General features: G+C 44.3%; 1 protein-coding gene across 1 annotated transcript; it reads left to right on the top strand.

Annotated features, from left to right (window-relative positions):
• The first annotated feature begins 41 nt into the window (after positions 1-41).
• On the top strand, positions 42-24,131 carry LOC148136404 (adhesion G protein-coupled receptor E4-like). The gene is given in 9 exon segments (XM_087983179.1): positions 42-126; positions 4,653-4,683; positions 4,685-4,841; positions 7,471-7,641; positions 11,826-12,023; positions 12,776-13,008; positions 17,273-17,339; positions 23,165-23,256; positions 24,056-24,131. Coding segments are annotated over 9 exon segments (1,110 nt in total).
• Positions 24,132-26,025: the final 1,894 nt, after the last annotated feature.

The raw sequence follows: 26,025 nt of genomic DNA, 5'->3' as shown, positions 1-26,025 counted from the left end.
ACATTGGGGTGCAAGCTCCTTTGGGGAAGAGTGACCATAATATGGTCGAATTCTTCATTAAGGCAGAAAGTGACACAGTTAAGTCTGAGACTATGGTCCTGAGAATACAGAAAGCTAACTTTGATGGTATGAGGCATGCATTTGCTAGGATAAGCTGACCAAGGATACTTAAGGGATTGATGGTGGATTGGCAAAGGCAGATTGGAAAGAACACGTGGATGAACTTCAACAATTGTCCATCCCTGTTTGGTGTAAGGGTAAAACAGGGAAGATGGTCCAACCATGGTTAGCAAGGGAAATCTGGAGAACAGGCGCATAAATTACCCAGAAAAAGCCCCTGAGTACAGGGAGAAAATTAAAATTCAGCAGAGGAGACCAAAGGATTTAATTAGGAAAGGGAAAATAGATTACTTGTGGGGAACATAAAAACTGACTGCAAAAGCTTCTATAGCTATGTGAAGTGAAAACGACTGGTGAAGACAGGTTCCTGGTAATCAGAGTCAGGTGAATTCATGAGGACAATAAAACGATGGCCGACCAGTTGACCAAATACTTTGGGTCTGTCTTCATTCAGGAGGGCACAAATAACTTTCAGGAAATGCTCAAGGACACAGAGCCACGCATGAAGGAGGAACTGAAGGCAATCCTTATTAGTCAGGAAATGGTATTGGGGAAATTGATGGGAGTAAAACCCCAATGGTCCCCAGGACCCAATGACCTGCATCCCAGAGTATTTAAGGAAATGGTCCTAGAAATAACGGATGCATTGGTGATCATTTTCCAGCAGTCTATAGACTCTGGAAGAGTTCTAATGGACTGGAGATGTGGAGCAGGTGGGACTTGAACCCGGGCTGCTGGTCTTGGAGTAGGGAAGGCAGCACCATTCCCTTCTTTAAAAATCAAGACCATTGCTAGCAGAGTATCAGGTCTGTTGACAACCTGTTTCGCCGGTAGGCAAGTTGTAGGGGATCAAGACAGGCTGGGAGGCTAGAGTCACTGTGGTCCATGACTAACTTCTCTTCATGATGATGGAGGTCAGAGCCACTGGGCAGTAGTTGTTGAGCCACGTTGCATGTGTTCCCTTTGGTACTGGGATAATGGTAGATGCGACAGTCAAGAAGATACCTACAATGCCTCTGCTTCCTCAGGAGGCTTAGGAAATTTGGAATGTCCATTAGGACCCTCACCAACCTTCACAGATGCACCGTAGAAAGCATCTGTCCAGATCCATTATGGCTTGGTGCAGCAACTGCTCTGATCTGGACCATAAGAAACTACAGAGAGTTATGTACTCAGCCCAGACCATCACGAGGGCCAACCTCCCATCCATGGACTCCATCTACACTTCTTGTTGCCACAAAAAGGCTGCCAATATTATCAAAGACCCCTCCCACCCTTGAAACACTCTTCCAACCTCTTCTGTCAGGGAGAAAATACAGAAGCTTAAACTCACACAGCAACAGTTCAAGAACAGCTTCTTCCCTGCTGAATGGTCCTCTCTAATTTCAAATCTAACATTGATCTTGCTTTTGCACACCTGTACAGCTGAAACCTTGTGTGTCTCATCCTGTCTAAGCACCCTGTGATCTGTGTGTCCTTGTACGGTATGATCTGCCTGAATTGCTCACATGTCGAAAGTTTTCACTGTACTAAGAGACATGTGGCAACAATAAATAAAACCAAATCAAACTACTTCTGCACTGAGAATGGTAAGTTCAGCACAACATTGAGGGCCGAAGAGCCTGTACTATGTTGTACAGTTCTATGTTCTATGTTAAAAAAGCCTCATTGGCTTCCTGCAAAACTAGATTCATACATTGTGGAATGCCAGCTTCTCTATTGTGATAAGAAAGTCATTTTTTAAAAGAAAACCTTGTTTTGTTATTGAGAACGATAGTTCATTTTCTAACTTCAACCCATGATTTTGTCCAAATTTTCACTGTGTAAAAATTTGACCAAAAGTGAAATTTTAAAAAAATCCAGCTTTTTACCAATTGGTTTGCTGTCTATGAGAATTCTTCAATGTGTCTAACCTGACACCACTTTCAAATGAACACAACGAAAAGGAGGAATTCATATCAAAGAGATGTTTTTGGCACATTTTGTTGAGACTACAGCTGCTTTGACAGTGAAATGTGGGTCACAACTGACTCTTGCTTGCAAACTAATAGTTTAATTGGTGATACAATCCGCTGAGTCCTAAGAATCGAAGCACCTCTTTCTTCGAGGTTGGTCTTGGAAATTCCTCAATGGCCCTCTTTTTTGCATTCCGTGGGGTCAAGCTTCCATGACCGATGTTCTGTCCCAAGAACATCACCTCTGCTTTGGTGAATTCCGTTTTATTTAAATTTATCACCAGTTTTGCTTCTTGGAGTCGTTCAAACAGCTCTGGCAACTTTACCATGTGATCTTTACAGGATGTACTAAAGATCACTACATCGTCCGAATTGACTACACAGTTTGTGAACCCAGCCACAACTCTTGTTCCTGAGTCTTTGAAATGTGGCGGGTACGTTCTTCATTCCAAAGGGCATCACTTTAAACTGATATGGCACATTTGGGGTTACAAACACAGAAATTTCTTTTACTGACTCTGATAAAGGTACCTGCCAGTAACCACACATTGCGTCCAACTTTGTGATGTAACTGGCTTGTCTGGCTTTCTCGATACAATTTAGGAATTGGATATGTGTCTAATATTGTAACAGCACTGACCTTCCGATAATCCACACGGAATTGTTGAGTCCTGTCCAGTTTGGGAACTAGGACGATCAGCGAATTCCACTCACTCTGGCTTGGCTCGATGCTGTCCTCATCGAGCATGGCCTCCACCTCCTTCTAGACCTGTCTGGCTTTGAAATGATTAAGCTGATAGGGTGTTGGCTTATCAGAACAATATTCCCTATGTCTTCTTCATGTGCAATAGCATTGGTCCTCCCCATCTGATTCTTACATGTATGTTTATACAGAAGTAACAAATCTCTCATCTGCATTCTGTGCTCCTGAGACAGATAGCTTACTAATCTATCCCGCTCCTCAAGGACTTCTTCATTTTTAAATCTATTTTGAGGCACATCAAAATCCACATCATCTGGATTTGATTCCTCACTTTGCGGGTCAGCATTCAATACCTGTTTTGCCAGTTCTTTCTGTCTCGTATAACACAGTTTCAGCATGTTCACATGACATACCCAATACCTTTTCTTCCTCTCTGGCATTTTTACTAAATAGATCACCTGACTCAAGTTTTTCTCAATTTGATAGGAACCACTAAACCTGGCTTTGAAGGAATCTCCTATCACTGTAAACAGTACTAACATATCATCCCCTTGGGAAAAATGTCTGAGTCTCAGAGTTTTTACTGAATCTCTCTAGGTAGCCCATACTGTGTGAAGAAAGCTACTAACTCCTCTACTACCCTTTTTGCCTTGATACTCCACAATGGAATGGCCTCCGGAAATCTGATAGACACATCCATTATGGTTAACAAGTATTGGTTCCCACTTTTTAGTCAAAAAGTGCACATTCCAGACATTAAATCGAATGGTCATCATTAGACTCCTAATTCCAGATTTTTATTCCATTCAAATTTCATTGTCTACCGTGGCAGAGTTCAAACCCGGATCCCCAGAACATTACATGAGTCTCCGGATTAACAGGCCAGTGATAACACCACGAGGCCATTGTTCCCCTGTTTGGGCTCAAGTCGCTTTTCAGCCTCAACTTCCAAGTTATGACACATTGGTCTTAGCACCAGAACAACTGGGACTGGAACACTAGGCTGAGACATCCTTCACATCCCCCAGGATCTGTCCTTTCCATTCTGATGAGGGAAGTTGACCTCGTGATGTCAGTTAACCCTTGCAAGCACTAACTGCATTGTACAGCATTCTCGATTTGGTTTATTCTCTTTGAAGTGAATGAAGACACAATAAAGGGGATATGCTGAGGTCAGTTTGAAAGGTGTTTTGGTCAGTCAGAGCCTTCAGCACCTGAAGGTTTGAACATCATTCCAAGAGATGGCATGGCATAGATTCAGTGCAGAGAAGACCCCCAAGCCTGAATCCCAGAGGCAAAGGACTGAGTTTCAAGAATTGATGGGAGACAAAGTGATTTGGCAGAAAGATACTTGTACAGGATTTAAAGAGGGATAAAGGATGTGAAGGTAGTTAATCCAAGGACAGCTTCAGCAATTATGTAGACATAAAATTAAGGAGCACAACTGAATCAGTGAGACTGATGGAAGGAACATTGATGGGGAGAACATTCCTCAGTCAGAGGACTAGAACATGGAGTTGATTTCTGGATAGTTTGTGGAGGGAGAAACCTATTAAAGAAACAGACTTGGAAAGGAAGATGGAAAGGAACTCCATCTTTTGCAAAAGTGATCAGCTGAATAAAAGGCTCCCCATTCTGGGATCTTACTGCCCCTTCCTGTATTTATTGCAAGACCAGAATTAGCTGTTCTCCAATCCTAATTATATGTGGTATGAACATCTAGATATCCAGCTGCACTTGGTCATGACCATTTCTAGGATGTTGGTTATTATTGTTCTGTTTCTGCAACTGAGTTACATTTATTTTGTTGCAAATGTTTACCCTAAAGATCTCTCTCCAGCATTTGTAATACTTATTGAACCCTGCATAATTAGATTTAACAGTGGTAGCTTTGATCGCCTACAGAGGTGGAATCCATTCTGAATGGAAGTGAGTTCCACAGCACCACTGGTGGCAAACAGAAGCCGTTTCAATTAATCTCAGATGTAGTCTCAGCCGTGATAACGAACAGGGACAACAATGGACTTGACCCAATTGTGAACATCACCTTCAAGCACACTCAGGTTTGTACAGAGTGTTACGACTGGGTGAGGTTTTCCAATTCATTACAGTGCCAGGCGGGAAATTGCAAAATGCCAAGACCCCGCTGAGGAGCAATGAGAAGGGCTGCCATTGTGTATTCATCCACCCTCCCTGCTGGTCACAGCAAGGTTAATTTGAAAACGATCCCTTCTCTTGTAAATGCCTTTCACCCAGACAAATTTAATTGATGTTTTAAAGGGAGCCAATTTAACCAGGCTCCCTTGACTTATTGAAAGAGTGAGTTTATTAATTGCTAAATGCAAGAAGAAATATTAATGTAACACATGTACACATGGTTCAGATATGTCCAAAAATAAAGCTAAAAAAGATATACTCATCAGTCTGAGAGTTCCATCTAGTGTAGAAAATGGGACATTGCATCCTTTAAATTGGGTGATAACTGGGAGGAAGGATGTCAATAGACAAGCAGTTGATTTTGAGCTGCATGCCATTTCAGATCAGCTGAAAGGCATTTGACCTGCTTCCATTTGACACTGTTTCACTTGCTTCCAATAGAGAGAGAGAGAGGGAGAGAAAGAGATCTTCTTTCTTTTATGTGACATAATATTATTTTACACATGAGCCACTGCTCTATGTGTGTTCACAAGATATATTAAATCCCACTGACACCACCAAAATGGTCAATTTGCCTGATTGACTGATATTCAGGACAAAAGCATTTCACAGCTGGTGAATTTCATAACAGAAGAATAACTACTTATTTCAACACACTTCACATTGCCAAAAGCAGAGAAAAGAAAGAATTTCTAATCTACCACTATGTGCCTCAGATTATACTCCCTCAAAACCTAACACCTAAACACAGACTCAAACATCAGGAAATGAGACAGAGATAGAGAGTTTAACATGTATACGAAGGGTGGAAAAAGAATACAGATTGGGTAAACAAAATTCTGAACATCTACATTCTAGTCCACAAGATTGGAAGGTATTTTCTCCCAGTCGTTTTGATTTTAACAAGGATAACACACTGCTGCCTGTGGAGTAATGGCCATTATTTGACTTCATTGTAGATTGGCTGGACCAAAGTCTTCTTGTTTCAGAATTTATTTTCAGCTTTCTTGTTTTGTTTTTGTCTTTTCCCAGTTGGGAATTAAGAGAAAGAGAGAAACAGAGAGATGAAGAGAAAGAGAAGGATAAATAGAACATTTCTACATGCAGTTTCTGGAACTGTCTGTCTGTCCCTCCCTCTCTCTCTCAGCTGCCCTGGGATTTCCGACACTTAACAAACTGCAGCTCAACCAACCTGAGGGCTTTTGTCAGGCAGAACTTCCTTCACTTGAAAACCAGTCATTGCCATTCAGTGCAGAATTTCCCTTCTCGCTGCTTCTGATAGCAACATTGTACCACACAGTTCAAAAAGTTTGCAGCACTTGATTTTTAAATTGCAGATCATTTTGAGTCGGCACTCCAAATTCCATTTTAGTTTATCGTCCCCAAAAAGAAAATATAGGCACCTTCTTAGAGACATCAAGCTTTTAATGATGCAGGAATTATAAATTAATGAAAACTTCCTCATTCTTACCAGAGTTGGTGAACATTGCCCCCACCTCTTCAGTTTCCTCCCCTCCTCGCTCAATATCCTGACTCTTGTGTGAGAACAGCCTGACATTCCTTCCCTCAATTCTTCATTCCTCCTGCATGAAGGAAGACAGTGTCAGCAGATGATTCAACACAGACACACATCGACAGACTCAGGCAGACACATGCAAAATACATGCACGATATACATAAATGTATATATATACACACACACACACACACACAAACACACTTGTTCTGCGTTAACTTAGTGCAGATCCAATGTGGGAGCTAGTGTGTTTCCTTCGGTGTGTTTTGGGACCACACAGGCATTTCCTTTACCTGCTGTGTGTTACAAGCAAGACCGATTTATTCAGTGAACATTCAACTTATAATAGCAGAGAGTCGTACATACAAAAATATGAACTTGAAGCAAAATTAGGCCATTTGGCCCCTTCAGCCTGCTCTATCATTTAAGAAGATGATGAATTATCTATTTGTGTTTTAATTCCACATTCCCATATCACCTCAATAACCTTTCATTCCACTCCCTAGCCAAACTCCATCTACCTCTTCATTCATAATATTCAGTGACATCACCTACAGCACATTCTGAGGCAGACAGCCTGAACTTAGCACAACCCTCTGGGGCAATAAACAATTCTCCTTATCTCTGTCCTGAAAGGGTCACCCATAATTTCAACATTGTGTCCATTTGACATGAACTCAACCACAACAGAAACATCCTTTCCCCATCCATCTTGTACAGGTCATTCAGGATTTTGTACACTTCTATCAAGTCACCCCTCATTCTTCTAAACTCCAGTGAAAACAGACCCAGTCAGGTCAACCTCTCTTCATAAGACATTCCACTGATTCGAGATATCAATCCAGTAAACCTCCTCTGAACTATCTCCAATGTATTTACATTGTTCCTTAAAAAGGGGACAAAAACTGCACACAGGATTTGAGATGAGCTCTTACCAATACCCTGTATAACTGATGCACAACATCCTTAAGTTGATATTGACTCCCTCTCATATTGAATATAAACCTTGCTCTCCACAGCAAGCGAACAGTGAGTGGACAACCCACTGTGTCCACTGGGATTACGCAGCTGGGAAAAGCTACTGGTCTCCTTGTGGATGCAATATGGGAGATTCCAGTGGAACACACACCCAGTGTCGATGCAACCATCTCTCCACCCTGGCATTGCTGATGTCTCCTGTTGGATGGCAGGTAAAACTGTTTCTCCACCTATGTTTTCCACAATTAGTTTGGAGTTCATGAACTGGATACAGGCCCTGAGTGTTGCAGTGATTGTGAATGAGATTATGTTACAATGCAAATAATGTAGGATTTTGATCTGGGGGGGTGTCAACCAACACTTTTGTGCAGTACAGAATCGAATAATGGTGGTGTTGCAGAGCCAATCAAGAAGTATTGTTGAAGGGACTCAATGGATTGGAAATTTGGCTTCTTAAGATCTGGCTGTTTGGCAACTCAGGCACCAGTTAACGTCAAAATGGCAGCAAGAACACAACATTGGTGTTGGTGTGCCAGACTGATTTTGGTGATATCCATGCAAGGGGAAACCTTTGTCAACAAAGAAGCCAGAAAGTAAGAAGGTATGGGTTGCAGAATGGGAGAGCTTCAGTCTTCAGCACAGAGGCTTGGGCACATCATCTAAAATGATATCATTGCAAATTACTTAAGATGATGGAAAACTGACTGACTAAAAACAGAAGGCTCTGGTGGAACTCTGCAGGTCTGGCAGCATTTATGAAGAACCAAACTGAGTTTATTATTTGAATCCAATGAATCTTCTTCAGAACTGAATGGGGCTTGAAAATATTGGTTTGCATGCTCTTGGGAAAGGGTGATGAGGACTGAGTGGAATAAATGGTGATAGTGCCCAGAGTAAAAGCCAAGGGGAGTGTTAATGATAGGAGAGGAGTGATATGAATGAAGAACAGGTGTTAATCGTAGATGTTAATAGTAGAAAATGTATCAGGTGACTAAGACATTAGGAGAGGGTGGGATAATTGTTGTTATCAAAATTGAGTTTGACATATCATTGCAGTTGTCAGAGAGTGCTGCTTAGTTTGATGTGCTACCTTTTGGATGAAACATTAAAGTAAGTCTCTAAAAGTAGACATAAAAGATCCTAATTATTGAGTTGTACCTTTGAAAAAGGGCAATGCTCTACCTCCAGTTTCTCCATATCTAACTCTGTATTTAATTAACAGGTTTGGAAATGTGTTCTTATGAAATAGGTGACAGATGTTTGCAGGTTAGAGGCAAAATACAATGAATGGTACATGCACATAGTGTGTTTGTATACTTACAGGGACAACAGCAGTTTCCATTTATTATTCTCACCAAGTGTATGGAGTATGGCGCATTCCAAATTAGTTCTGACTCTGCCACACCTACTTTGGTCACCTGACCTCCTGCTTTATATAATAAAAGAATGGTTGAAAGAAATTCATTTATCTTCGGAATTCCATAACATGGTTCTCTTCATCTGTCACTTCCACTCTGAGTATGAATGTGCATGTGAGAACGTTGCCTTATAATCTCCATGAAAGGAGGAGCAAGGCACTGAGTGAGGATCTCAGGATGCAGCAAGAGCAGCTGCCTGTGGAACATTGAACAGCATGGAGATACCTGGGATCCTGGGTGGATTGAAAGCACGAGGAATGAAACTTCAATTGGAATCCACGTGGTGGGGGTCTGAGCTGGAGGCAGTCACTGAGGAATGTGATGTGGCTGTGGAATCGAGTTTTAACAAATACCTGATCAAACACCAGGAGTGACAGTGAAATTAATGTCTGTGAACAAGAGAATAGATTGCAACAGATATTCCATAGGAGAGAGGAGTAGAACCTCTTCAAGGTGGGTATGCCTAGAAGAGATGTGGGTCAAGGGCGTGGTACTGGAAAAGCACAGCAGGTCAGGCAGCATCCAAGGAGCAGGAGAATCGACGTTTCGGGCAAAAGCCCTTCACCAGGCCTGATGAAGGGCTTTTGCCTGGAAAATCAATTCTCCAGCACCACACTTTCGACTTGGATCTCCAGCATCTGCAGTCCTCACTTTCTCCTCAAAGAGATGTGGCAGTGTGTTAAATACTAAATAAAAGCCGAAAGAACTGCAGATGCTGTAAATCAGAAACAAAAACAGAAATTGCTGAAAAAGCTCAGCAGTTCTGGCAGCATCTGTGAAGAACAATCAGAGCTAACATTTCAGGTTCAGTGACCCTTCCTCAAATGCTACCAGACTTGCTGAGCTTTTACAGCAATTACTGATTTTGTTTCTGATTTACAGCATCTGCAATTTGTTAAGGTTCTATTTAGCAAGGAAGGCTATCTTGACCAATCCCTTCACTAAAATCAATATTTAAAAAAAACAGTAATTGCTGGAGAAACCCATCAGGACTGGCAGCATCTATGAAGACAGAAACAGAGATAACGTTTCAAGTCCTGAATGTGTCTTCTGCAAAATGAAAGCAGTTGGAAAATTGCATTTTTATGTAGTAGACAGAGATGAAGGAGGAGAAAGTGGAAGAAATTGTGAGGTACTTTGAAAATAAGGTTATCTGATCATTATCACAATGCTGAATTAATGAAACAAACAATGAGAAAAATCCCACCATTACTGGTGATTGGTGTAGGCCCTGATTGCTGCAGTGACAGTGAGATACAGCGATTGGATTTAATGTTGTGACATAAGTTTTTTGGATGTGGTCTCATCTGGGTGAAGGGGCAAAGCGCATCGTGTTGGACAGTATCAAATAGTTGGGAAAAGAAGGGTCATTCAAGGCGTATGGGTGAAGAGACAATAAGACAGGATGTGAAAACCCATAAGACAGTAAGAGGTAGTAAATTGAATAATCTGTAGTTGTTGGAAAGAAGACTTACCGTAGGCGGTTAGTGACTGAGAGAGTTGGAAAAGCCTAATTCAAACTGAGGGGACATCTGGAAGAGAAAGGTCTAAACAGGCTGGACTTCATTCCAGGAAAGGGAAACTGAGCAGGAACCTAATGGAGATGCTTCACATTTTGAAGGTAATTTCTGTCAGATACATTTAGAGATGTTACCATGTCTGGTGCTCCAAAGCAGTTACAATAAACATAATAACTCAAAAGATTAAGGAGTATGGCTTTTCTGTAAAATGGTGGCACAGTAGGATTCTTCTTCCAGAGCTCATACATTTGAATTCTTTTCTTTTCTCTTTTATTTCTCCTTTTGTCTATTTTGTCCTTCCTCTTCTCTCCTCTTCTCACAGTTGTGCTGCCCGAGTTCAGAACTCAAGAACTCGGAACTCCCAGCCTTCAACCTTCCAGCCTCAGAAATCTCAGCCTCTAACCCCCAGCATCAAGCTAACTGCCTCAGAATTCCCAGCCTTGGAACTCCTGACTTCAGTACAGACCTGATCAGGCTGCCTCCTAGGATGATGGTCTCTTGGCCCAGTGTGGCCACCTGGTGGCTGAGTATGGCATCCTCTCAGCACAGCATGGTGTCCTTTTGGCACAGCATGGTGATCTCCCAGCAGTCCAGTGTGGTGGTCTTTAGGCAGTACATGGTGTCCTCTCAGCCCAGCATGGCTATCTCCCAGTGACCCAGTATGGGGTCTTTGGGCAGTACACTGTGTCCTCTTGGCCCAGCACGGTGGTCTTTGAGCAGTACATGGTGTCTTCTTGGCCTAGCACAGTGGTCATTTGGCAGTACATGGAGTCCTCTTGGCTAATGTGGTGGTCATACAGTGGTATGTGGTGTCCTCTTGGCCCAGCGTGGTGCTCTTCTGACATTACATGGTGTCCTCTCAGCCCATCGTGGTGATCTCCCAACAGCCCAGCATGGTGGTGTGCCAGTGGGAAGTGGAGCTCTCTTGGCCTGGTGTGGCGATTTCCCAATGGCCCAGCATGGTGGTCTTCGGGTGGTAGGTGGCAGTCTCTCAGGTTGGCATGCTCTGTGTGGGCATCCAGTCTCAGGGAGGCTAGATGTCAACATAAACTAATTCAGAAGATGGTTTCTCTGTACTTGTATTCTCCGTTATAATTTATTGCAAAATCTGCAATGCTGGACATTTTATTTTACCCCTCCATTTTTCCATGAACTGCATCTGAAAAAGCTGTCCCTGGGGACTTTTGTACCTAAGATGGTGCCATAAGCAGTGACATAAGGGGCAGCAAACCCTCCCACAATCTTTGGCCTTTAAAACAGTCCTTTTCCCATTCCTGTCCACAATCAAAAACACAGAATAATCAAACAATACGGTTTTGACAACACATTGTTAGTCTAGGTCTCATTTTAACGTTATAGCGCCCACCCCCCACCATGCTTTCACCCTATCAGATTACCAGAGGGTATTTGTCAGGTTCTGAAAGATACAAAATTAATGCAAATATATTTCTTTCCAAGGACTATGCCTTTGCTTTACCGACAATTACATTGATTGGGATCCCAATTTCTCTGGTGTGTCTGGGAATCACCATTGTGACCTTTGCTTTCTGCACCAATGTAAGAAATGCTCTCCACATCACCCACATGCAGCTGTGTGTGAGTCTCTTCCTGGCAGAGCTGCTTTTCCTTCTTGGGATCAACAGAACCACAAACCGGGTAAGACAATCCACCACAGCCAGCAATGCAAAAGGTTGTGTGGGAGAGAGAGTGAGAGGGTCTGAGTGTGTGTGTGTGTGTCTGTGTCACAGAGAGAGTGTGTGTGTGTGTGTGTGTCAGAGAGTGTCTGTGTCACAGAGAGAGCGTGTGTGCGTGTGAGAGAGATTTAAGATTATAAATGTGTGTGTGAAAATATATGTTTGAGAGAAAGGTCTGTGTGAGAGAGTAAATGTGTGTGTATAACAGAAAGAGAGGGTGTCTGAGCATGTGTGGGTTTGCATGAAGGTATGTGAGTGTGTCTGTACTTGTGCAAATATCTGTCCAGTGCAACTGAATGGATTTGATTGTACACTTGTGTACAATTATGTTTGATGTCCATTTGATTGTATATTTGATCCTTGTGCATCAAGTTCTATCCCTTATGAAACCTTCAGTTCCTTCTCCCACAGTTAGTGACTGTGCCTTCAGCTACCTTTAGACCCGATGGTTCCAGAAATCTGGAATTCCTTCACTGAACCAGGCTTCTTCCGTACCATCCTTCTTTAATACATTCTGTAGAGATAGAAGGTCAGGATGATTCTGTAATGGTACTGATGTCCACTGGCTCATTCAAACTGGGGCACCCTTCTGCTGATGAGCATAAACCATCAGCTGGGACACGTTTTTGGTGTCAGCTCCAAGAGTGTGTCAGGTGGAACTGTGAGGGATCACTGCTTCAAGAAAAGCTCTCAAGCTGTTTCTCATTATTACAGGTGATGTGTGGGATTATAGCAGGATTTCTACACTACCAGTTCCTGGCTGCGTTTGTTTGGATGTTCCTGGAGGGAGTCCAGCTCTTTCTCATGGTCAGAAACATCAGGAATTTGAGGGTTCCCCATTCAAAAGTAGCTGAGAAATCCATGTACCTACTTGGCTACGGGGTTCCTGCAGCAATTGTGGTCACTTCTGCTGCAGTGTATCATGATGGCTATGGATCACCCAGGCAGTAAGTAATGGCTCCTCTTCTTCAAATCTTACAGCTAGAATTATTACCTTCCGGTTCAAGCCATCTTCAGAATTTAAACTTCTTTCTCTTTCTTGCACACTTGTTGTCAATGAAATTAGCTTTAACTTCAAGCATTCAAGCCCCACTCCAGGCTTTCAGCACAAAAATCCAACATTTCAACACAGCACTGCACTGCACTGCACAAGATCGCTGCACTGCAGATATGCCATTCTTCAGATGAGACATTAAGCCAAAGCCCCATTTACCTGGGTCGATATAAAATATCCCATGGGAAAGAACAACAGTGTTCTGATTGGTATTTATCTATCAATCAACATCACAAAAAAAAGTGATTGTGGCAATTTGCAAATTGTCTGACACATTTCCTACTTTACAATAGTGACTACACATCAAAAGTATTTCATTAACTGTTACATGCTTTGAGACATGAGATGTGCCATATATGTTGGTTAATTCTCATATCATTCATAAAGAGCTTGGGGTTGATTTGTGACTGAATAATATGTGAATATATATCTCGGGGGTGCCACATTCAGTGATGCACTGTGGTCATGTGCTGAGTAACGAAGTATTAATCTGTCAGTCCACCAGCCAAAGGGAAATCTATGAGAAATACACTCAACGAAACTCCAGCATTTTGATTTGAAAGTGTGACTATTTCTATGGCATGGGAACCAGAAGACACTCTCATTATGTTTTCCCTCTCATTTTCAGCTTTCCTCCCTTGACCCATCCGCTGGGCTCTCCCTTCCTCTCATCTTTACTCATGTTCTCCTCTCTCTCTCTCTCCTCTCATCCATTTTGTTCTTTATCCATTCGCTCACTTCCCTCTCCCTCGCTCTCTCTCTCTCTGTTTCCTTGTCAGCAAGAGTCAGGAGCTTATTCCTGATAATATATCCCAACCCTACTCCAGTAATTACACTTCCTCCCTCTGACAGCAACACTTGCCAGCAGTGGATTCTGTAACTATGGTCCACACCAAAGATCCTAATTTCCAATGTCACCATTCTACTTTATGCACAGGAAGGAAAGGATGCATTTCATTGAATTGTAGAATAATGAAGTGGGCCATTCATCCCATCTTTCAAAGAGCGGTTGAATTAGTCCCACCTCTCGGAGCCAAGACACCATAAAATTTCTTTTGTTGTCTTCCTTTTGAAACTTCCCATTCATTCTGTTCCTTTTATCCTTCCAGAAAGTGCACTTCAAATCATCAACACTTGCAGTTGTAGAATTCATTTTTGTCAAAAAGATTAATGATCCTTGTTAACTACAGTAACAATTGAGGGATGGAAAGGTCTTGGGTCTACAAAAAGGGAATGGAAATCAAGAGCGATGGAGGCAGAATGTGGGGCAAGTGAAAAAGGGATGAAGTGCATGCACCTGTGACAGGGCAAAGGCCAAACAGGCAGATGTGCAATAATGTGAAGAGAAGTACCCAGTTTTATACAAAATGCGACTCTCCCCAAAGGGTGGCTGGCCAGTTGGCATTAAGCCGTCTAAAGAGCATTATACACCAGCACCATACATCATGTCCAAGCAATGGAAACCCATGAAAAAGCAGACAGCATTCTGGAAAAAATCTAAGAAGGCAACAGCAGCCAACATGCATCACAACTATTGGTGGTTCATGGTCTGTTTGTAGATAGTTTTGGTTTAGTCACATCAAGGAATGGAAACCTGCGATAAGGTTTACCTCATTACAAACAGTTCTAAAGACTGAGACTATGTCCATTGGGGTTTGGAAGGATGAGAGGTGATCTAAAAATGCCATATTAGATCCTGAGGAGATGTGACAGAATGGATCCATCCCGATAAGATGTTTTCCCTTGTGGGAGACCAACGCTTGTGGGCATGGGGGTGGGGTGGGGGGGGCGCAGGTTGAACATAAAAGGTTCACAAATTTAATATAGCAATGCGAAGAAACATTTTCTCTCAGAGAATTGTGAGTCTTTGGATCTCTCTTCTCCAGACAGTGGTGGAGGCAGGGACATTGAATATTCTTGACTAACAAGGGAGTCAAAGATTACTGCTGGGGGGGGGGGGGGGGGGGGGGGGGGGGGAGCGTCAGGTGAGAATGTGGAATTGAGGCCACAATCAGATTAACCATGATCTTGTTGAATGGTGGAGCAGCTTCAATGTGATAATTGGCCGTCTCGTGCTCTTATTTCATTAATAATTTGTATTACAAAGATATTTCATATTGGAATAAATATCTTCTAAATTATTTTGACCTATAACCACCAGGAATATCATCATCCAATCAGTGCACGGGTTGTAAAACTATTTTTGCATCATAAATAGCTCCCACTTCCTGAGTCTTATTCTCTTGTTGATACGAGGAGAAAGTGAGGTCTGCAGATGCTGGAGATCAAAGTTGAAACTTTATTGCTGGAACAGCACAGCAGGTCAGGCAGCATCTAGGGAACAGGAGATTCGACGTTTCGGGCACAGGCCCTTCTTCAGGAATGAGCAGAGAGTGTTTAGCAGGAGAAGATAAAAGGTAGGGAGGAGGGACTTGGAGGAGGGGCGTTGGAAATGTGATAGGTGGAAAGAGGTCAAGGTGAGGGTGATAGGTCGGAGTAGGATGGAGGCATAGAGGTCAAGACGACGACTGCAGGTCAGGAAGGCGGTGCCGGGCTGGAGGGATCCGGCTGAGACAAGGTGGGGGGAGGGGAGATGAAGAAACTGGTGAAGTCCAAGTTCATCCCCTGCGGTTGGAGGGTTCCCAGTCGGAAGATAAGACGCTCCTCCTCCAACCGTCGGGTTGTTGTGGTTTGGCGGTGGATGAGTCCAATGACCTGCATATCCTCGGTGGAGTGGGAGGGGGAGTTGAAATGCTGTGCTACAGGTTGGTTGGGTTGGTTCGTCCGGGTGGCCCAGAGGTGCTCTCTGAATCGCTCCGCAAGTAGGCGGCCTGTCTCCCCAATATAGAGGAGGCCACACCGGCTGCAGCGGATGCAGTAGATGATGTGGGTGGAGGTGCAGGTGAATCTGTGGCGGATATGGAAGTTTCCTTTGGGGTCTTGGAGAGAAGTGAGGGGGGAGGTGTGGGCGCAAGTGTTGCACCTCCTGCGGTTGCAAGGGAAGGTGCCGGGAGTGGAGGTTGGGTCGGTGGGGGGTGTGGATCTGACAAGGGAGTCGCGGAGGGAGTGGTCTCTACGGAAAGCTGATAGGGGAGGGGAGGGAAATATATCCTTGGTGCTGGGGTCTGTTTGGAGGTGGCGGAAGTGACGGCGGATGATGCGCTGTACATGGAGATTGGTGGGGTGGTAGGTGAGGACCAGTGGGGTTCTGTCCTGGTGGCGGTTGGAGGGGCGGGGCTCAAGGGCGGAGGACCGGGAAGTGGAGGAGATGCGGTGGAGGGCACCGTCGACCACGTCGGGGGGGAAATTGCGGTCCTTGAAGAAGGAGGCCATCTGTGTTGTACGTATTTTGAACTGGTCCTCCTGGGAGCAGATGCGGCGGAGACGAAGGAATTGGGAGAATGGGATGGCGTTTTTACAGGGGACAGGATGGGAGGAGGTGTAGTCCAGGTAGCTGTGGGAGTCGGTTGGTTTGTAGTAGATGTCCGTGTTGATTCGGTCGCCTGAGATAGAAACAGAAAGGTCTAGGAAGGTGAGGGAGGAGTCCGAGACTGTCCAGGTGAATTTGAGGTTGGGGTGGAAGGTGTTAGTGTAGTGGATGAACTGTTCGACCTCCTCGTGGGAGCACGAGGTAGCGCCGATACAGTCATCAATGTAGCGAAGGAAAAGATGGGGGGTGGGGCCAGTGTAGTTGCGGAAGATGGATTGTTCCACATACCCTACGAAGAGGCAGGCATAGCTGGGGCCCATGCGGGTGCCCATGGCTCCTCCTTTTGTTTGGAGAAAGTGGGAGGATTGGAAAGAAAAGTTGTTCAGGGTGAGGACCAGTTCGGTCAGTCGAAGGAGGGTGTCGGTGGAAGGGTACTGGGTGGTACGGCGGGAAAGGAAGAAGCGGAGTGCTTTGAGTCCTTCGTGATGGGGGATGGAGGTGTACAGGGACTGGATGTCCATGGTGAAGATGAGGCGTTGGGGACCGGGGAAGCGAAAATCCTGGAGGAGGTGGAGGGCGTGGGTGGTGTCACGAACGTAGGTGGGGAGTTCTTGGACTAATGGGGACAGGACCGTGTCGAGGTATGCCGAGATGAGTTCGGTTGGGCTTGGTTCTCTTGTTGATACTGATTGTTCTGAATGATTTACTTTCTTCTCTCAACTTCCAGCTGCTGGGTCTCCACAAACAGAGGGTTCATCTGGAGTTTCCTGGGACCTGTGTGTCTGATCATTGGGGTAATTTTCTAACTACTAATATCATGTCCATTGTGTTTTACGTCTATCTGATTGCATCGACTGACTCTGTTTAAAATGTACAGTAAACCTCTTTTTTTATTGACCTACCCTCAGCGACAGATTCAAGAATAGCTTCTTCCCTGCGGTGATCAGACTGATGAACAAACCTCTCATATATTACAGTGGCTCAGTGGTTAGCACTGCAGCCTCACAGCGCCAGGGACCTGGGTTCAATTCCAGCCTTGTGTGACTGTCTGCATGGAGTTTGCACATTCTCCACTTGTCTGTGTGGGTTTTCTCCAGCTGCTCTCATTCCCTCCCACAATCAAAAGATGTGCAGGTTAAGTGAATTGGGCAGGCTAAATTGCCCATCGTGTTCAGGGATGTGTAGAGTAGATGTAATAGTCATGGGTAAATATAGAGTAATATTTTACTTTTCGCAGGGTCAGTGTGGACTTGTTGGGTCAAATGGCCTGTTTCCACACTGTAGAGATTCTATGAAATTCTATATTAAACTTAATCTTTCGCTGTAGCTGTAATATTACCCTGATGGACGTATGTACGGTGTGATTTTTCTGGACAGCATGCAATACAATAATTTTCCCTGTAACTTGATATGTGAAAATAATAAATCAAATCAGCTATCACTAGTAGGTATTTTCAATTTGCAGTTCATTTATATCCCATACCTTTTCATAACATACTCTATTTGCACATTATCTCTCTCTAATACTCTCTCTATCCCAGAGATAACTCCATGAAGTTTGGCATCACATCATCAAATCACCTTTTATTTACACGTATATAGGACATTACAGTGACCCAGCGAGCACAGAACAGGCTCCTGGACTGAGCAGAACCCTTGATACTTCTGTTTATATCTGTCAGCCAGGGCTCCCTGATTGGATCGGGTTAACAGCCCCAATCAAGGAACTCATATTCTTTGAGATCCACTTGACTGACATCCTTCCATTCACTACACTTCCCCCTCCCCCATAATGTTTCTGGGACATAACAGTTCCACATCCAGCAAAAGACATTTGGGTTAAAGATGGATCCTGTCCTACCTCTTCCTCAGAGACTTATTTTGCTGCTACATGGTTACCTCAGGTGGCCAAATGCACAATGACATTTTCAGTATACAACACTATCTCCCAGTCTCATTTGCACGGTATCTCTTATGTCCTCGATTCTCCATATCCTCTCTTCTCCATACACCGTCTGCCAAAACCTCTTCACCCCATTACCACTCCATCCATAGCCATCTCTCCCAAAACCTTTTCTTCCCCTCTCCATTATCTGTCTTCCCCAAAATCAGGAGAAAGCGAGGACCTTCAGAGCAGACAGGGAAAATATTACAAACATTACGGTCATTTGAGTGGGAGCAGCGGCCGAGTAAAGGCGAACCCGGGAGACTACAGCTAAGGTAAGACAGTTTGTTTCAAAATTACTTACCTGTAGCGGGCAGCGGTGTTTTTTTTTCTCTTCACAAAAAGAGCGGAAGCAGCAGAGGAAGTGACGGCAAACAGAGGGGCAGCTGGGAAGGAGAACTGTGAGTATAAATACTCACCCTTTAATCACCAACGGTCATTTGAGTGGGAGCAGCGGAAGTGAGGTTGGAGCGCATAGCTGGGCGGGAAGGTAAGTGATTAGTATTTGAGTGGGTGTGTTCTAGACCCCAGGTCCTACTTCCATAGGGCCTCCTCTAACCTAACTTTAAAGTCCACAGGTAAGTGAGTCAGTGTTATTGACTCAGTGTTCTTGTTTTTGGAGAAAGTGTACAGTCATGGCAGCGCAGGCGGTGGAATGTTCCTCCTGCAGGATGTTTGAGGTAGGGGTGACCACCGATACTCCTGCCGACTTCGTCTGCAGGAAATGCAGTCAGATCCTGATCCTCACCGAACGAGTTAGGGAACTGGAACTGGAGTTGGATGAACTGAGGATTATTCGAGAGGCCGAGAGGGTGATTGATAGAAGCTACAGGGACATAGTTACGCCGGAGAACAGAGGTAGCTGGGTAACAGTTAGAGATGGGAAGGGGAAGAAGCAGGCAGTGCAGGGTTCCCCTGTGGTCGTTCCCCTAAAAAATAAGTATACAGCTTTGGAAACTGTTGGGGGGGACAGCGTTGCAGGTGTAAGCTGCAGTGAAGGGGTCTGTGGCTCTGAGACTCAGAAGGGAAAGGGGGAGAGGAGGAGATCGCTAGTTATAGGGGACTCTCTAGTTAGAGGGACGGACAGGCGGTTCTGTGGACATGGGCGAGACTCACGGATGGTTTGTTGCCTCCCGGGTGCTAGGGTCCGAGACGTCTCAGACCGTGTCTTCAGAATCCTTAAGGGGGAGGGTGTGCAGCCAGAAGTCGTGGTACACATTGGCACCAACGACATAGGTAGGAAGAGGGGTGGGGAGGTCATTCAAGAGCTCAAGGAGTTGGGCTGGAAGCTAAAAGCTAGGACAGACAGAGTCATCATCTCTGGGTTGTTGCCGGTGCCACGTGACAGTGAGGCAAAGAATAGGGAGAGAGTGCAGTTGAACACGTGGCTGCAAGGCTGGTGTAGGAAGTAGGGCTTCAGGTATTTGGACAGTTGGACTGCATTCTGGGGAAGGTGGGACCTGTACAAACAGGACGGGTTGCACCTGAACCAGAAGGGCACCAATATCCTGCGGGGTAGGTTTGCTAGCACTCTTCGGGGGGGTTTAAACTAATTTGGCAGGGGGATGGGATCCGGACTTGCAAGTAAGCTAGCTGTGTGTCAGGATGCCCAAGACTGTAGGGAGGCTGTGGAGAAGGTAGCACTGACAGGGACTACTTGCGGACACAGAGATGGGCTCAAGTGCGTATACTTCAACGCAAGGAGTATCAGAAATAAGGTGGGTGAACTTAAGGCGTGGATCGGTACCTGGGACTACGATGTTGTGGCCATCACGGAAACGTGGATAGATGAGGGACAGGAATGGCTGTTGGAGGTTCCTGGTTACAGGTGTTTCAGTAAGATTAGGGAGGGTGGGAAACAAGGAGGGGGGGGTGGCATTGCTAATTAGAAATGGTATAACGGCTGCAGAAAGGAAGTTTGAGGGGGATCTGCCTCTGGAGGTAGTATGGGCTGAAGTCAGAAATAGGAAAGGTGCAGTCACCTTGTTGGGTGTTTACTATAGGCCCCCCAATAGCAGCAGAGATGTGGAGAAACAGATTGGGAAACAGATTTTGGAAAGGTGCAGAAGCCACAGGGTCGTAGTCATGGGCGACTTCAACTTCCCAAATATTGATTGGAAGCTCTTTAGATCAAGTAGATTGGATGGGGCGGTGTTTGTGCAGTGTGTCCAGGAAGCTTTTCTAACGCAGTATGTAGATTGTCCAACCAGAGGGGAGGCCATATTGGATTTGGTACTCGGTAATGAACCGGGACAAGTGGTGGGCTTGTTAGTGGGTGAACATTTTGGTGATGGTGACCACAATTCTGTGACTTTCACCTTGGTTATGGAGAGAGATAGGTGCGCACAACAAGGTAGATTTTATAATTGGGGGAAGGGAAATTACGATGCTGTAAGGCAGGATTTGAGGAGCATACGTTGGGAGCATAGGCTGTCAGGGAAGGATGTGGTGGAAAGGTGGAACTTTTTCAAAGAGCAGATACGACGTGTCCATGATATGTATGTACCTATCAGGCAGGAAAGAAATGGTCGTGTGAGGGAGCCTTGGTTGACGAGAGGTTGAATGTCTGGTAAAGAGGAAGGAGGCGGCTTACATAAGGTTGAGGAAATAGGATTCAGACAGAGCAGTGGAGGGATACAGGATAGCCAGAAGGGACATGAAGAAAGGGATTAGGAGAGCTAAGAGAGGGCATGAAAAATCGTTGGCGGATAGGATCAAGGATAACCCCAAGGCATTTTATGCGTATGTGAGAAACCTGAGAATGACGAGAACGAGGGTAGGTCCGATCAAGGACAGTAGTAGGAGACTGTGTATTGAGTCGGAAGAGATAGGAGAGGTCTTGAACAAGTACTTCTCTTCAGTATTTACGAACGAGAGGGACCGTATTGTAGAAGAGGAGAGTGTGAAATGGACTGGTAAGCTAGAAGAGATACCTGTTAGGAAGGAAGATGTGTTGGACATTTTGAACAACTTGAGGATAGACAAGTCCCCCGGGCCTGACAGGATATATCCTAGGATTATGTGGGAAGCAAGAGAGGAAATCGCAGTACCGTTGGCAATGATCTTCTCGTCTTCACTGGCAACGGGGGTGGTACCAGGGGACTGGAGAGTAGCGAATGTTGTGCCCCTGTTCAAAAAAGGGAATAGGGATAACCCCGGGAATTACAGGCCTGTTAGTCTTACTTCTGTGGTAGGCAAAGTAATGGAAAGGGTACTGAGGGATAGGATTTATGAGTATCTGGAAAGACACTGCTTGATTAGGGACAGCCAGCACGGATTTGTGAAGGGTAGGTCTTGCCTTACAAGTCTTATTGAATTCTTCGAGGAAGTGACCAAGCATGTGGATGAGGGTAGAGCAGTGGATGTAGTGTACATGGATTTTAGTAAGGCATTTGATAAGGTTCCCCATGGTAGGCTTATGCGGAAAGTCAGGAGGCATGGGATAGAGGGAAATTTGGCCAATTGGATAGAAAACTGGCTAACCGGTCGAAGGCAGAGAGTGGTGGTAGATGGTAAATATTCAGCCTGGAGCCCAGTTACAAGTGGAGTTCCGCAGGGATCAGTTCTGGGTCCTCTGCTGTTTGTAATTTTTATTAATGACTTAGATGAGGGAGTCGAAGGGTGGGTCAGTAAATTTGCAGATGATACGAAGATAGGTGGAGTTGTGGACAGTGAGGAGGGCTGTTGTCGGCTGCAGAGGGACTTAGATATGATGCAGAGCTGGGCTGAGGAGTGGCAGATGGAGTTCAACCCTGCCAAGTGTGAGGTTGTCCATTTTGGAAGAACAAATAAGAATGCGGAATACAGGGTTAATGGTAGGGTTCTTAGACAGGTGGAGGAACAGAGGGATCTTGGGGTCTATGTACATAGATCTTTGAAGGTTGCCACTCAGGTGGATAGAGTTTGTAAGAAGGCCTATGGAGTATTATCGTTCATTAGCAGAGGGATTGAATTCAAGAGTCGTGAAGTGATGTTGCAGCTGTACAGGACTTTGGTTAGGCCACAGTTGGAGTACTGTGTGCAGTTCTGGTCGCCTCACTTTAGGAAAGATGTGGAAGCTTTGGAGAGGGTGCAGAGAAGATTTACCAGGATGTTGCCTGGAATGGAGAGGAAGTCGTACGAAGATAGGTTGAGAGTTCTCGGCCTTTTCTCGTTGGAACGGCGAAGGATGAGGGGTGACTTGATAGAGGTTTATAAGATGATCAGAGGAATAGATAGAGTAGACAGTCAGAAACTTTTTCCCCGGGTACAACAGAGTGTTACAAGGGGACATAAATTTAAGGTGAAGGGTGGAAGGTATAGGGGAGATGTCAGGGGTGGGTTCTTTACCCAGAGAGTGGTGGGGGCATGGAATGCGCTGCCCGTGGGAGTGGTAGAGTCGGAATCATTGGCGACCTTTAAGCGGCATTTGGATAGGTAAATGGATGGGTACTTAATCTAGGTTAGAAGTTCGGCACAACATTGTGGGCCGAAGGGCCTGTTCTGTGCTGTATTGTTCTATGTTCTATGTTCTATTATGGTGACAGGGAGGACAGTGTGAAATTTCACCATTTCTGGGTGTAAACATCACTTGGCAAATAGTAAAAAATTAAGAATTAAAAAGACCTAATTCCACATTTGCTCCAACAACAAACTCTTGACAGTCATTTAACATATTTTGAAATCTTCCAACAGATCAACATGGCTCTGTACTTCACAATACTCTTGAGACTGAAAAGAAAAGTTTCCAAACGGGACACACAAGTGTCAAAACTTCAGAATACAAGGTAAGTTACAATTGTCTGGAACTTGAAGGAAATATTGTTGAAGTTTACAGGAACATGTAAAGAAGGGTAAATTGCATAGAAAATTCAAACCAGGAAGAAAAGAGGTCAATTCAGTCCTTCAAGCCTCCTCCATTATTTAACATATAATCATTGCTGATCTCACCCAGGCCTCAAGTCCACTTTCCTGCACCCTCCCAATGCCCCTTTAATATGTTAATAATTAAAAAGCTGTCGATCTCCTCCTTGAATGGATTCAGTGTCCCAGCATCCACCACACTCTGATGTAGTGCAGTGTAACAGGAAAAGATGAGACTTGTGACTAAGTGGGTTAGCATTTCAAAGAACCAACATGGGCTTAAACACTTCAGTGGCCTCTTTCTGGGTGATATGATTCTGTAAAGGTTTATGTGGGTGCATCCGTAAAAGTCAGCGTTATTTCAAGGACTTATTTGCTGATACAATGCACCGCATACAATATGAAAACAATTGTTGAACATTAAAAGACACTTTTTACTTTGTTTCTCATTTTTTCATGTGACTTTACAGTAAAATCACATCACAACATACAATATCTCATTAAGTAATTTCTGTCACTAAAACACTGCCGATTATTGCCGAACAAACAGGCAATGGAGAAGGGATGCTCATGGAGTTTCCTTCTCCCATTATTTGCTGCCACATCCACAAGCATTCAGAACAGCATGTTTCAGAGCTGCAGAGCTTTGATCTGATGTATTGGTGCCCTCCTTGTTTCCAGGCTCTTTGTATTCTTACTGATCTCCTTCTGTCTCTGTTGCAGGATGCTGACATTCAAAGCCATTGCTCAGGTGTTTATCCTGGGCTGCACGTGGATTTTTGGTTTGTTTCAGTGCTAAACTGGCAAATGACACCAAGCTAGGTAGCAAGGGAATAAAGCTAATTCTCATTCTAATTCAGTTCTCTAGCAGCTCATTCCATACACATACTACCTTCTGTGTGAAAAAGTTGCCCCGTAGGTCTCTTTTATATCTTTCCCCTCTCACCCTAAACCTATGCCCTCTAGTTCTGGATTCCCCCACCCCAGGGAAAAGACTTTGTCTGTTTATTCTATCCATGCCCCTCATAATTTTGTAAACCTCTATAAGGTCACCCCTCAATTTCTGACACTCCACGGAAAACAGCCCCAGCCTGTTCAGCCTCTCCCTATAACTCAAATCCTCCAACACTGGCAACATCTTTGTAAATCTTTTCTGAACCCTTTCAAGTTTCACAACATCTTTCCGATAGGAAGGGGACCAGAATTGCACGCAATATTCCAATAGTGGCCTAACCAATGTCCTGTACAGCCACAACATGACCTCCCAACACCTGTACTCAATACTCCGACCAATAAAAGAAAGCCTTTTTCACTATGCTATCTACCTGCAACTCCACTTTCAAGGAGCTATGAACCTGCACTCCAAGGTCTCTTTGGTTAGCAACGCTCCCTAGGATCTTACCATTAAGTATACAAGTCCTGCTAAGATTTGCTTTCCCAAAATGCAGCACCTCGCATTTATCTGAATTAAACTCCATCTGCCACTTCTCAGCCCATTGGCCCACCTGGTCAAGATCCTGTTGTAATCTGAGATAACCTTCTTCGCTGTCCACTACACCTCTAATTTTGGTGTCATCTGCAAACTTACTGACTGTACCTCTTATGCGCACATCCAAATCATTTATGTAAATGACTAAAGGTAGTGGACCCAGCCCCGATCCTTGTGGCACTCCACTGATCACAGACCTCCACTCTGAAAAACAACCCTCCACCACCACCCTCTGTCTTCTACCTTTGAGCCAGTTTGTATCCAAATGGCTTGTTCTCCTTGTATTCCATGAGATCTAATGAGTCTCCCATGGGGAACCTTGTCGAATGCCTTACTGAAGTCTATATAGATCACATCTACCGCTCTGCCCTCATCAATCCTCTTTGTTACTTCTTCAAAATCTTGTGAGTGAATCCCAGTCTCACAACTGAAGGCTTTTTTCTTGCACATTTACTTAAATAGGAAAGGATAGTGATGCTGTACTCATCAAATAATCCAGAGTGCCAGGCTGATGTTCGAGGACACAGGTTCAAATGTCATGAACCTGGTTGAATTTAAAACTCATAAATCTGGAGTAAAAAGCTAAACTATAATTGTGAATATCCACCTGATTTACGACTGTCCTTACTCAATGGGGCCCCCACGTGACTCCAGACACGTCACAATACGGTCAATTTTTAACAGCCCTCAGAAGTGACTAACAGAACCATTCAGTTCAAGGTTATTTAGGGATGGGTGAAAATGTGGTAGCTCACATCCCATGAGAGAATAAAGAAAAACCTCTGCTAAAAAACCGTACCATGCTATCTGATCTGATGTCACCTGTTCATAATTTTAAACATTTCTATCACATGAATGCAGGAAGAGGAGGAAGCCAATTAGCCAATTGAGCATATTCTAACATTCAGTTAGATCATGACTGATCTACAGTACTTTCAGTTGACTTAGCTTTTTGCTTATCATATCTCATTGTTCTCTTACAAACAAAACTCGACTGAGCTCAGTATTGAAAATTACAGTTCATTCTCAATATACAAAGCCTTATGGAGGTACATTTCCAGATTTCCATAATGCTTTGAGTGAGAAAAGCTTCCTTATTTCTGTCCTTATTTCTAATAAATGAGCTCAAATTTTCAAAACTCAGGACATATGACACCATATGAGACAAAGCAATTCACTTGATTGGCACCACAACCAGCACCTT

The sequence above is a fragment of the Chiloscyllium plagiosum genome, unplaced genomic scaffold (genome assembly GCF_037043375.1).
Source record: "Chiloscyllium plagiosum isolate Xiang-an unplaced genomic scaffold, Cpla_swu_hap1 HiC_scaffold_45, whole genome shotgun sequence".
Classification (NCBI taxonomy): Eukaryota; Metazoa; Chordata; class Chondrichthyes; order Orectolobiformes; family Hemiscylliidae; genus Chiloscyllium; species Chiloscyllium plagiosum.
This window is presented reverse-complemented; position numbering and strand designations above follow the sequence as displayed.